At 29.4% G+C, this 13,962-nt stretch overlaps 1 protein-coding gene across 3 annotated transcripts; it reads right to left on the bottom strand.

The window, feature by feature from the left end:
• Positions 1-1,148: 1,148 nt before the first annotated feature.
• LOC130801468 (B3 domain-containing transcription factor NGA1-like) lies at positions 1,149-9,488 on the bottom strand. 3 transcript variants are annotated; one of them, XR_009039619.1, is made up of 4 exons: positions 7,846-9,488; positions 5,746-6,034; positions 4,082-4,160; positions 2,068-3,124 (listed from the first exon to the last, which is right to left on the bottom strand). XR_009039619.1 is itself a non-coding variant. In XM_057665329.1 (2 exons), the coding sequence occupies exons 1-2, from the start codon at positions 9,080-9,082 to the stop codon at positions 6,030-6,032; spliced, it is 1,242 nt and encodes a 413-aa protein (XP_057521312.1). In that variant the 5' UTR covers positions 9,083-9,488; the 3' UTR covers positions 1,149-6,029. The 3 variants fall into 3 exon arrangements, 1 of the variants encoding a protein (XP_057521312.1); XR_009039618.1 differs by having other exon boundaries at positions 2,065-4,160; XM_057665329.1 differs by having other exon boundaries at positions 1,149-6,034.
• Positions 9,489-13,962: the final 4,474 nt, after the last annotated feature.

Genomic DNA, 13,962 nt, shown 5'->3' with positions numbered 1-13,962 from the left:
AATTATTTTTTTGATTTGAAATCCATGGTTTAATGAATGAGAAAATAAAATGAATTGGTTTATATTATTTTTTTATGTCAAGTGTTATTGTTCTTGTTGATTAATTATCACTTCATATTTGTGTGATTTGTGGTCCAAATGTTTGATTCTTAAAATTGGACAGTTGACCTTATAATATAATAATGTCAAGTCACCATTGTTAAAAGGGTAAAAATGACTTTTTATCTAGTGTTCAAAATTTTTACGATGTACGTTTCATTAAAGAAATATTTAGAATGGAGATGGAGGGACTTAATTAACCATAATTGATAGTGCTAATTTTAAATTATCGAAAGTATACGGTGTACGTGTACCAATATGGATTGAATTTAGAGAAGCAAGTTAACTAATTTGTTTAATTTATGACTACGAGATATGAATCAGGAAATAGTTGGGTTGAGAAACTAACACTACCGTGAGCAATAACTAAATTAATACAAGTAATAATAATAATTAAAGCTAAGAAAATAATTAATACGAAGATAATAATAAGATAAATCTAGGGCGTCGGGAATCCCCTAATTCTAATATGGGAGTCAATTACTCTCATTATTGTATGAGATTGAATCTTTGATATAATTAAACGTGATCTAATTAATCTCAATTTTCCGCTTTATTGATCAATATCGGTTTAAGACCTTACTAGTGCTAATCCTCAAACTTCCGTTTTATTGGCTAAATTAATAGGAATTTAACTTAAATATATCGTAATCTTAAATTAACCTAATCTCAAACTTCCATTTTATAGAAAAGGGTAATAAAGATATTTAAATTAAAATTCATTAAGCATAGATTTAATCATAGACCCAAATTTCACACAATTAATCGATAAAATATAATTCCGGCCATGCCTTCAATAAGGGTTTATCGCCTAACCCTAGAGAGAAAAACTACTCACTAAACATGATGATGAACGTGCAATTAATGATGAATGAAACCCTAATTGAAATACTACACATGAAAATGAAATTGATGAATAATTTAATGCAAAAGGACAAGTAATAAAGTAATAAAGCAAGAACACTTACTAATTGAGAAGAACACAAATGTAAAATGCGATGAAAATAAATGTAACAATGGAGTTCAACAATGAAAGCTCTCAAAGAAGAAATAACAAAAGAGAGAAAACTGAAACTAAAACTAAAACTAAGAAAAAACTGACCAATGATAAAAAATAACTACCACTATTTATAGTGGCTCCAAAAAAAAAAATCGTCAATTGCACGTGAAAAACACCTGACGTGCTGGCGATGACTCGTGACATTAGGGGCGACTAGTCGTCACTTTTGCTCTGCCTGGGATATGTGACTTCAGTGAATAGGCGACGAGTCGTGACAAATTGGGGACATCACAGTTAATAAAATACAATATTAAACATATAAAACAAAAATATCAAATGATACTATCAACATTAATTTCACTTTTTATAAAAAAACAAATTGAAATATTATAAACCTAAAATTTTAAAACATATATCATACATGAAATTTAACCGCAAACGTACACAATTAATTGGTTCTTATCTTTATTTTTCTCTTCAGACTCTAGGCTACATATATGATTTTTAGCTCTCCAACCAATCATATCTTTTATAAAAAGTGTTAAAAGCCACTTCATATTTGTTAACCCCTTTGTCCTAAACAAACAATCACAGGCATATAAGCTATTTGAATTTGGATCCTGATCTACGATTTACGATGTTATGATCTAAAAATTGGTGATCGATCTGGACTATTGGTAGGATTTTAAAGTTACATTGGTAGGATTGTATGATCCACTTATCTCAAGAATTTAAAAGGTAGAATTATAACACTATTTCATAACCCTGCGATTCAACGATCCCACAAAAGTAGTCTTAATCGTAAAAAAATTATCTTATAGACTAGATTTCACTTATACATAGATTTATGTAAAATTATTATAACAATATGACTATAAAATTCATGTTTTTCTTAATTTGAAGTTGATTGATTATTAAAAGTATTTCATAACTTCATAGATGAAGTAAAATAAATTTTAATTTACTCTTTAAAACTTTAAAAAAAAACAAAATAATTGGTTATCAATTTTCCAGAGCATATTAATGCATATTTGTAAGATCATATGATCTTACGATCCGATTTTGATCCTACCTCCTCATCAATCCTAGGTAGAATTTCGATTCTAACAACCTTGATCACATGTACAAATGAGTGAAAATATGGATTATAATTAGAAAAACAACATAAATTATGACTAAATATAAAAACGAATAACTTTAAAGGGACGAACAAAAAAAATTGTACCAGTTATTTAAAACCAACTGATTTATTATAATAAGCTTTAGGGATTCTTGGGGCTGGATTCCTTCCTATCTCCATGTTTGACTAAAATATTCTATTGGAATAAGTTTATTTTCTCATGGTTTGTGTAAAACAATGTACTCAAATTAGAATTTTTTTTTTATAAAATAGAATCCATATTAACTCTTTCTTTCAAAAATATATAATTGAATTCATAATATTATCTCCAAAATATTCAATTTTTTTTTTAAATAAAGTCTTGTCCAAGTTGACTTAAAGCGAAAATGCAAACAAGATGAACGATTATCAATCTAATAGTATGGAGTGAACACTCATCTTTACATATGTAATAAGCAGCTAGATTGTCATTGTTCAGTTTTATTTTTATAATACACAAATCAACATCGATAGTTTTATGATCAAATAACACAAGCTATAGACAAGAAGGCCTAGGCCTAATACATAAATTTTCCTAATTCCAAATCAAAATTTTCAACTTAATTATATACTTCTATCATCCAACATTTTTAAATTTTTTTAGTAAATAAATAAAAGTTCTTCAAATGAGGCTCTCAATCAATAAGCAACCTAAGCCTAGCTAGAGAGATGTATACCTTCACACAATACTTGCCTCTTTAAAGACAAGCACAAGTTAAGCAAGATTTCCATAGATAGTTGCAAGATATCTCTAGGAGCTAGGAAGTAACCTAGGGGACCCCACTTTTTATACTTATGTCTCCTCATGCTTCATGTCTAAGACCCTATATATGATGCTCCCAAGTCCCAAGCAAGAGATGCTATAACTAATTAAGAAATAAAACACAAGTTAATTAACACTCATCGAAAAAATTTAGTTGATACGATGGATAAACTTCTTATTATTAATAAATAAATAAAATATTTATATATTTATTATTGATAAGTTAAATACCATTACTTTTATATATCTACGATGAATGGGTAATTTATTTGATGGATAGATGTAAATATTGATGTTTTCAAATGCACAAAGTTATTTGTGCAACTTCTTCAATCCCAAGTGCATAAAACTGTACCTTGATGACCTAATTAGCTAGTTCTTTCATTGCAACAACTGATTGGCAGACCAAATTACGATGAGTAAAATCTATGTTCATAGAGAAGCATGTATCAAGTGGCAGGCTACTTGGTATGCTATTTTAGTCGCTAGCAATGCAACTAGCAATATAACATTCCATCACCCTATCTAACCTGCTTCCGTTTACTTGTTGGTACTAAAATAATTGCAAATTGAAATCATGTGTAGTAAACCCTTTTAAAAATGTGTCATATATTTCGCGGTAATGAAACTAGCTTTGATCATCAAAAAAAATTTTATTTTATAATTTTTCAGTACCATTTAAAACCATATTTTCAAATAATAATGCATTTGAATAAATTTTGTATGAAAATGAGATGATGAAGTAGTTTAAGTATGACCGTTAAATTTATTAAGAGATTTTCCTACTAGAAATAAATTGACTATTTATCACCAATTAAAATTCATAAACCAAATGGGCAGTAAGTTGCAGGCCGGTCAGATATATAGAATTTTACCGTCAACCAGGGGTGAATCCATTATACTAGTATAGAGTGGGCCATGCATTCATATCGGCATGTGTACAAACCCAACTCTACTGTAATTTTTCAATGTTATTACACAATTCAATTTGCATAGGGTTTAATTTTTGACCTAATTTACTGTTGTATCTTGATCAGTTTATAGTTGCACTTACACATACCTGTTGCTGCTCAGATTTATCCATTGTATCCGTCTAAGGCTCCTCACTTCCCGTTAAATAAAGAAAAGACAGCTGATGTCTGTAAATGAAAGCAAAACTTGAACCGAAAGCAATGAAATTCATAGATATTGATAGAGTATATAACAAATCCCAGAGTTTCAATCATAAACTTAGAAACCAAATCAACTAAAAACTTAATTAAGCTAATGGTTAAAGCCCAAAATATGTTATATACTCTAACCGTCAGAAACCTGTAACTTGTTTATTTTCTACTTCCTCTGGATTTTAATCTGATACTGTTATATATTTCTCCATGTATAATCTAAATATAATCAAGTGAGATCTTGTTTGATTCATCTTAATGCATATTTTCATTATAATAACTTTTTAAAATTTTATTATAAGTAATTAAAGATATTTATTATAGATTAAAATCATGCATTGAATATCGTAAAAAAATATAAGTGTAGCAACTATTAAAAACAAGAGGAAGTATACAACAAAGGGAAGCAAAGGGCTATCGAGAATCAAACTTAGACTACTATTGTAAAAGTGATGCATGCTCTAACTGAGATAAAACCTGAATCTCATTTTCTATACAACTAAATGAGGTATACTTAATCAACAAGTACATACAAACACTAAACAACATTTAATTTTATACTCTAGTTAATTAATTATAGAATTAACAAATTATTAAAAAGGAGTAGTTACGTCCCAACAGGCTAAATACTTGGCTTCATAGTAAACAAAACCCTATAAGGCTATAACCCTTTATATATGTGCCCATGTGTGTGTATAATATCCTTCAATTTTCTTCGGATTCTCACATTTTAATATAAGAAAAATTAAGTGGTTCAAACTTAAGACCTGTTCTCCCTACATGTCTTTCAACTAGGCTTTATTTTTTAAATAAGCTTAAACAATATTATCAATCCAATGCTAGTTCATACATGCTATGTATAAATCTAATTTATGTATAAACATATTCATTCTCATTCATTTTTATATTTATATTAACAGTTCAAAACTATTAGGAACAAATTTAGTTAAACCAATTATGGAAGTTTATATATTAGACATTTATTCCCATCAATTGTGCAAAGGACATAATTTGTTAATAAGCCAACATGAATGCAAAGGACATAATTTGTTAATAAGCCAACATCAATTGTGCAACAATATTTATTCCCATTAAATAACTGACTCTAATTTTTTAGAATTAAGACTCGAACATTATTGTTTTAAGTTTGTTGTATTCTTATTTTTAATTGTACGTATGGGCTTTTAGATTAAAAAAGTAGCAAAATGGATGGAACGGACAATGTAATGTCATAATTAATTCGAAATAATTAAATTATTTTTAATATTGATGGATGAATATTAATAAATGAAATAGCCAATAGTAATATAGTACTCCTAATAAAAATGAATGCACGAGTAAATAAATATGCTATTGATATATGTAATATGTGTATGGACCTTTATAGCAATGAAAATAGAAGCTTTATTAGGGCACTAAGTAACTAATTAAAGTAACTAATTGTCTAGAGGAAAGACAGCTTAGAAGCTAGGCAGACAGATAAGCATATATAGTACTACTGTATTAACACTAGTTGTGATTAATGATGAAAAAAATAAATAAAAATAAAAGAGAAGAGTACCTTTTTAAAGAGTCTGGCAGCAGTTTAGTAAGTATTATATTATATTATAATACTACAGGAATATAGTTGTAGCAGCAGCCAGCAGCTGTAGGCGTGCCCAAGCAAGCAGCGACGACAAGAGCTAATTTCATTGCCTATAAAAACTTTTCATTATATGTAGCCAATGATCATGAGATGTGAGTACGTGACCCGCCGGATTTAACTGAGTTGGTTGTCATATATCTGTAGTTCACTTCTCTTCATTATCCGACTTCACAGTTGAGACAGAAATGAGCCACAATAACTCAGCCTAAAATTACATCCTTCTATCCATTTAGGTTTGCACAAAAACTAAATATTCAATTCAATAACGTAAAAGCGTTAAATTTAGCTTGACTTATCGTGAATGTCTGCATATTTATGGAAAAACACGAGGTGCATATACTTCATAAGCTAAGGATATATACTATCACAAAATCATATGACAATGGAAAGAAGGTCTCCAATAGCTTATAAAATGTGCACCCTATCTTTAGTTTATCGATGTGGGATAAACCATTCCAACAAAAAGAATAAATAGATCATCAATTCCAAAATATAATCCAAACTTATACTTTTTCTATTATAGTGACATCTTGTGACGAAAAATGTCACTATCTGCAGCAACTAATAAAACTAGAAGTATATCAATAAATCATCTTAATTACAAGCTTAAGTTGATAATCTATATCGGAAACAGAGATTAATTTATATACTAAAACTACTTTCAATGTAAGAGTTTTTTAATCTCTAGTTTAATCCCATAACCACACTTTTAAAACAAAAATCAAGGAAGTTGAGAAGTTTATGCTTACTAATTACATACACAAACATAAGAAGTCTAATAGCTCCTATTTAGTGGGGGAATGAAGTGATGTACTCTTGATGATGAGACAGATACCTCTCTATACGCTACTTTTTGATGTTTCTTTGGTCAGAAAGTCGTTAAGAATTTAATAGCAGGCTACAGCAGCAAATCAGAAGAACCAGAAAAAGATAGAGAGAGAAAAAATAGAACTAAAAAAGACTGATTACTGCAGTTACTGAAACTTGGAACTTGATCAATTGGGTGTAATGCTACATAATGTATGTCTTCCACAATATTTGCTACTGAATTTGACATATTATGTAGAAAAATATTATAATCAGTAGTAAGTAGTAAGTATTATAAAATGGAAGAATGGAATTACATGCAACAGCATGAAATGGTGATGATCATCAGAAATATGACAGATGATATGAAGTATTATGTTAACTAGCTTCTGTAAAAGCAATCACTATATATCATATCACATCAATTAATTTAATCTTTATTTTTCGTAGTTGATTTACTTTCTTGACATAATATCTAGAAGACGATGCGATTGCAGACAAAGAGTTTTATTTGTCAAACGAACAACCCACTAAAATTCATTACTCCAAATTAGGTTATAAAGCAGAATAATACAATAATAATCCTAATTAGGAAAAACCGTGACATAATGTATAAGTGTAGAGAATTATGATATGTAATAAGCGTGATATAGAAGTATTATACAGCAGCAATGAGTTTTGAGGTTTTGGTTGAACTTGAATTATTATAAATTATTAAAATAATCAAGACAATAAATCAAATCATGATAAACATATTATAGTAGGAAGTCAAAAGAAGTGACATAGTTTAAGATGTAATTTACATTAATCAAATTTTTTTGGGTGAAAAAAAACTTATGACTACAATTAAAGTACTAATAATAACCATCATCAGTTGTTGAGCTTGATTATGGCCGCCATTTTTGATCTTCCAAACCCATGCTTGATTGATGCTTAGCTAGTTAGTTAAAGGGTATTTAAGAACTAACTAATTAAACTTCTAGAATAGGAACAACAGGCCGAAGAGTGAAATTAATTAAAATAATCTAATTAATTAATTAATTAAACCAACTTATAATTAATTGGCTTAATTAAATAAAAAAGAAAAATAATTAATTAACCCTTCTTAATTTTTTGCCTTGTCTAACATTAAGAATTAAAAAAAAATGGTCTCTGAAATAAAGCTAGCATTTCAGATGTCCAAATCTAAAGACATGGATGATGACTTGCCTTTATCCGGAGAATTATTATGATTTCTTCCATTGAAGAAGGATGATGATGATCTTGAGCTTGATTGTGAAGGAGGATGTAGAGTAAGATGTGGTGGGGCCATTGAAATAGACCCATGTTGATGATGATGATCATGATTATCATGATCACGATCATGATAACGATGATGGTAGTTAGGAGAAGACGAAGAGGAACCCAAAGAGGAAGACAAGATGTCAATATCATGACTTTGATTTGATATGGGGCAGTCCATATTCACGCCAAACAGCCTTAATCTCTTCGCTGCAGCTTTACCTTGGACCACCGGCACCGATTCGATTACCATACTCTCCTCATCCCCACACCCTTCTCTTCTTCTTATCCCTCCTTCTCCCCCTTCTGATGAATTTGGTACATTCTGATGTTGAGTTGCTAGTGTTGGAGATCTAACAAAAAAAACCGTGTTGGATCCTCCTGGATACGGGTTCACCACACTTCCATACCCAAAACCCGTACTCATACCCATACCCATACCCAGACCCGAACCAATCGATTGAGATGGAAGCACGTTCATTAAACTCATAGTCGATAAATGAGGTGTGGTTTGATGATATTGTCCATAAGGGTTAAAACTATTATTAATATGATGAGGATGAGATCTCAACACAAAATTAGGATTATAATGAAAAGAAGAGGTAGTAGTACGACCAATAATAGGATTATAATGAAAATTAGAATTACCATTATTATTATGATCGGGTCTTCTCCTCCAATCAATGAACAATTTATCTTTACCAATATCACCAATACCTCTTTGAAACGACACAATATCACCCGCATCAAGCTTCTTTTCCTTAACAAAACGACTCCAACCTTTAGTCATAACATAACTTTGACTACTATTCCAATAAGAATACCTAAATCTCCATGGTTTTCCTGTTCTATCTTCGAAATTTAAAAGCAAACCTTTCTCATTAACTGTTGAATCTAATGGAAAATACTTCTCTGCGTGTTGTTTTGGTATGACTAATCTGTTTAATTTTCCCACATCACTTGGTGTTACTACTTTATCAAACATATGTTCTTTTTCTATTACTGATTTTGCTTGATGTTCTTCGCCGCCTTCTTCCACCACCACCACCTTCGCCCCCGCCATGGATGATGAGTTATTCATCATCCATTCTTGATGATTTTGATGATGATATTGATGACTATTACCTTTGTATGGAGAAGTAGATGATGTAGTATAATTATCCATTCCAAGCTCTATACTTTTTTCAGCTTAATAACTTCAACACTCCAATGAATAAAGGAAAGTGAAAGTGTATATTATTATAATATATTGACAACTAATCAAAAGTTAGGGTTTCATTTAAAATAAAATAAAAAAAAAAAAAAAACTTTTCCATGAAAATTGTACTGAATTAAATTGAAATCAGTAATAATAGTTAGAGTACATGAGCTAAACTTAGCTATAGTACTTCTATACTAGTATAAGAATTGATGAAAAATAAGTAAGGATATGAAAAATAAATTATTTTCTTTAATTAATTTGACTATTTTAATAGAAAATATAATGGGATAGTATAAGATTTGGACAAGAAAAAAAGAACTAGAGAGTTGGAAGGAAGGTTCTGATGTAAGGAAAAATGTGGAAAAAGAAATTTTATTCAGTATGTATCCATGTATGTATCAATCCCTGAATAAATTCTGAATTGAAAGAGAGGGAAGACTTTATACGTAGAGTAGGGGACCCTAACAAGTATCTGGTTGGGCTCATGTGACCATGTCCTTGTCATCCTCTTGGGTGGTATTTACAAAGATTTTCCTCTTGTGATAAGGCCCATTAGCCAGCTGTTTTTTTTGTATAAATTAAATAATTAATTTATAATTGTACTAAATAATAATAACAATAATAATAATAATAATAATAATAAAATTATTATTGATAATACTTTGTACTTTGTACTTTTTTCTTTTTTAAAATTGAAATGAGTTACGTTATTTTCTAACCGTCCAAAATAATGGTATTTTTTTATAAGCAAATGAAAATCAGAATAAGTTAGTATTTATAAATGGGTTTGTGTTAATTTGAGACTTGTCTATTTCAAATTTCATGTATAGGATGACAAGTCCTTTTTAAGTACTTATTAATCGATTTGGTCTATTTTAGATAGCTAATAATTATTTTTATAGCTTTTTAATGATGAACAAGTTAAAATATTAATACAAATAAGATTTTATTTTTGATTAAAATATTATATTTATATAACTTTATCAATTAAAAAATAAATATTAATTAATGATCTTCTTCTTAATTTCAAAATAATTAATATAACAAACGATAGGTTAGTATCAACAGCATATATACATGTCACATTCGAATGGTTCCATAGGATTATGCAAAACTTAACCTAATGTGGGCTTATTAATTTAGTTATAGTAGGCCATATGGAGTACTATAATTTATTTAAATAAATAATAGTAGTCGTAATTTGTATCCAATTTATGCAACATGTAGTGAAGTGATTAGATGAAATTAATTAATAAAAGATTAAGAATCTGTAACTTGGAATTGGACTGTTTCTTCAATTTTAATAATAGAAAATTCTTGAGATAAAGCTCGCGAAGTAGGGAACTGTTTTTTATAACTACTGTAGGAGAAGTATTAATTAAATTAACAAAAATATCATAAATTTTAAATGATACGGTTTAGGGTAAAACTATTTCTGTTGGGATAAATTAAGTACATTTATTGCGTTAAAATGATTATTTATAATTAGCGATTACTTAAATATAATTTTAATGTGATCAACAGATTAATTAAATTGGTTCATCACTACATTAAGACAGTCTCTTACAAAACGAGCTGATTAAATAAAGAGATAGTGTTTAAAAGATAAAGTTAATTAAATAAATTAATCCAAATAAACAAAGAAAGAAATAGCAAAGTAGTAATGGAATATGCATTATGCATGCCCTGCCCTTCTCACCAACCAAGGCTAAAAGGGTTTGACTTCATTCCCATTAATTTCGTACGGACCACCCTATTATACTACTGTTGCTAATTTGAAGATAATATTGAGGGGCCAGTTCCATTTTAATGACACCCATGAATTCAAGTTTATCATACTATCCGTATCACGGTGTATGCACCAAAATATTGAAAATCTTTTGATGTCAAATTTATCAGTCTTTTATTTGAATGTATTATATTTTTTGTTTTATTTTATTAGTTATGTTTGAAATATTTCATATAAAGACAGTGAAATTTGAACATTAGATATACAAAATTATGTAGGAGAGTATAATTTTGTTAGATTTGTTTCGATCTAAAATTTTTGACTGTAGAATATTTGTAAGCAATTTTTTATGAAATATATTTATAGACATTGAGTCTCAATTCGATTTATGCTTTGAAAATAATGCAAAAAGAATTTTTAACAAATAAGCTTTGAATTCTCCCGAAAGATAAATTCACTCTCTTGCCTATTTTCAATGTAAATATTTTTTTATTAAACATAAAAATTCCTTATTAAAAACTATTCTATTCATTCCTTTCTCGTTGTTCACTTTAGAATTTTTCACTGTAGAAAAGAGAAATTTAAATAAAATTTTTCAGAAATAGATTTAAAATAAGATATATTCATGTAACATATTTTTCATATAAATTGAAGATAACTCGTAGTTGAAGTTTCACTCTAAAATTCACAACATACCATGTAGAAAAAAACAAAAAAAAGAAAGAGTATTAAACTTGTAATAAAGTTCAATAAATTCAGTTATAATTCATATTTTCATTAGTAATTCATATTTCTTCATTTTTTTGACAAATCAGATAAAAGAAATTAAATATCATTTATATTTTTGTTTAAAAAAAATTAATTATATTTTGTATCGATGGAGCTTTAATTAACTTGATGCCAAGTTTTCACCCGGACGGCTCCCTTTGGGTCCGACCGTCCAGTAGAAGATGAAGAGTATATAATTGGTTTCTAAAAGTCATTTATTGCTGCTCAGTGAAGAAAAAAGACAAATTGTGATAAAAAAAAAAGGGACAAATTAAATGTTTTTAAGTTTGCTTCCTCTATTTCATTATACTTAGGGGCCGTTTGGTTCGTACAAGGAAATCGGAATGGAATGAGGAAAGGGAATGAAGGGGAAAGGGATGGATTCCCCTAATTTAGCCTAGTCGTTTGCTGTGTTCGGGAAACGGAATGAACTGCTCATTGATTCCCTTTGTGACTGTTTAGTTCAAGTTAAGAAATCAAATTATGAGTTTTTAAATTGTGAGTTTTTAAATTGTTTTATATTTTTTTTCAAAAATAACTAGTTATTATATGTTAAACTTGAAAAACTTATTTTTAAAAAAAATATCATTAACTTGTATCATCTTTTCCTATAATATGAAGAAAAAAAAAACATCACTCTAAATAATATCTTTTTACCTCCATTGATTACAAATCCAAATAATCACTTGTTTCTAGATCAAAATTCATACCAAAAGTGTTCTAGTAAGACCCAAGTCTTTCCCAATAGTCCTTTCTAGATGAAGTTCATGCCAAAAGTAGTAGTTTGTGAACAACACCTAATTCAAAATCATACATGAAACCACAACATAAGATCTAAGCATTACCATTTCCAATTCCTCCAAGAAGACTCTTAACATAAGCACTTTTCAAAGCGTCGGGACACTTTGAAAATATCATGAGCTTGTTTGGTTGTGCGGTTAGAATGTTAGTCACTTCAAAAACTTGGGTAGGAGTGACACCTTCTAAATTGAAAGAGAGAAGTTCCTCTAGTACTTGCTCAGTCTTTTTAACTATTTTTTGCTCTCTTTCATCCGCACGCTGTTCACGATCATCTGTGCGTGCCATCACATTTGCCATAGTGGAAAGATGAACATTCATGTCTTCCATGAATGCTTGTAAGCTAGCCAATTCATTAGAACTTCCAGCACCACCATTTCCTCTCTTACTTCTTTTAGAAGTTTTTTCAGTCTTCATCTTTTTTGAAAGAGGAGAAGTAACAGTTTGAGTGGCATTACCACTAGTAGCAAATCCCTCATCATCACTTGAATCAAGTGTAACTTGTGGAGGGGCAATATTTTGCAAATTGTTGATTGCTTCAACAAAATCTTCAGCTCGTTTTCCAGTAGCATAATCCTTACCATAAACATTCATGAGTTCATGAAAGTGCAGAAATGAAACTCCATACAAGTTTTTGCAATTTGGATGATTCTAAAAAACAAAAAAATGCTCAAAATGATCAAATATACAACATCATCAAACTATCTCAAACATAATTAAAATGACCTTACAAAGGTTATCATACCTTGCAAAACTCGTTTAAACAGCCAGGTCCACAGAAACCATTTTTCTTTCATCATCCCAAACGAATCCACTTGTATTTAACATTTGAGAAATAGCCCTAAACTTGGCTCCAAGTGTCTTAAGTCGAGAATCAATGTGTGGCGTTGCCTTCAAACCACAACCAGGAAGAGCGATATTTGGATCGATCTTCACAAGGAACATTCACTAGAATCATTGTACCATCAAGAGCACCTAATGAGTTCTACAAAACAAACAATATCACTTTAAATTATGTAATAGTCTCTCTATTTTATCTCAAATTAAAGTGTTGGTTTTTTATTTACCTTAAAATATTTCCAATGCGAGCCATTTTCTGTAGAAAAGAACATCAATAACACCATATCATTGACTAGTTTACATATTATTTATACTCAAGATATATAAAGTCTCAAGCTAAATTTATATATTCATATAAAATCATAAAGTTTACATACAAAAAATGCCAAAATTGAACACAAATATAAAAAATAAATGAAAACATAAAGTGTCAGACCCCCTCCCCCTTTCTTTTGTGTTTCTGATTGGTGTAGTTCTCAGCATTTTCCTCCCCCATTTTTGTTATGCCTTCAGATTTTTTTTTTTAGATCAGTAAATAGATGAACGATTCACCGATTCACCATTTTTGTTTTGTTACTTTTGCAGGTCGCCGAGTCTAGGTTGAATGCTAAGATACATGTAATTCACCGATTCACTGATTGATCTATTTGGCAGTAAAGTCATTCAAGACAAATTCACCGCACTTTGATACAAATTCACAGACAAATTC

This window comes from Amaranthus tricolor, chromosome 15 (assembly GCF_026212465.1).
Source record: "Amaranthus tricolor cultivar Red isolate AtriRed21 chromosome 15, ASM2621246v1, whole genome shotgun sequence".
Classification (NCBI taxonomy): domain Eukaryota; kingdom Viridiplantae; phylum Streptophyta; class Magnoliopsida; order Caryophyllales; family Amaranthaceae; genus Amaranthus; species Amaranthus tricolor.
The sequence above is the reverse complement of the archived record's forward strand: the minus strand, read 5'-3'. Positions and strand labels throughout refer to the sequence as shown.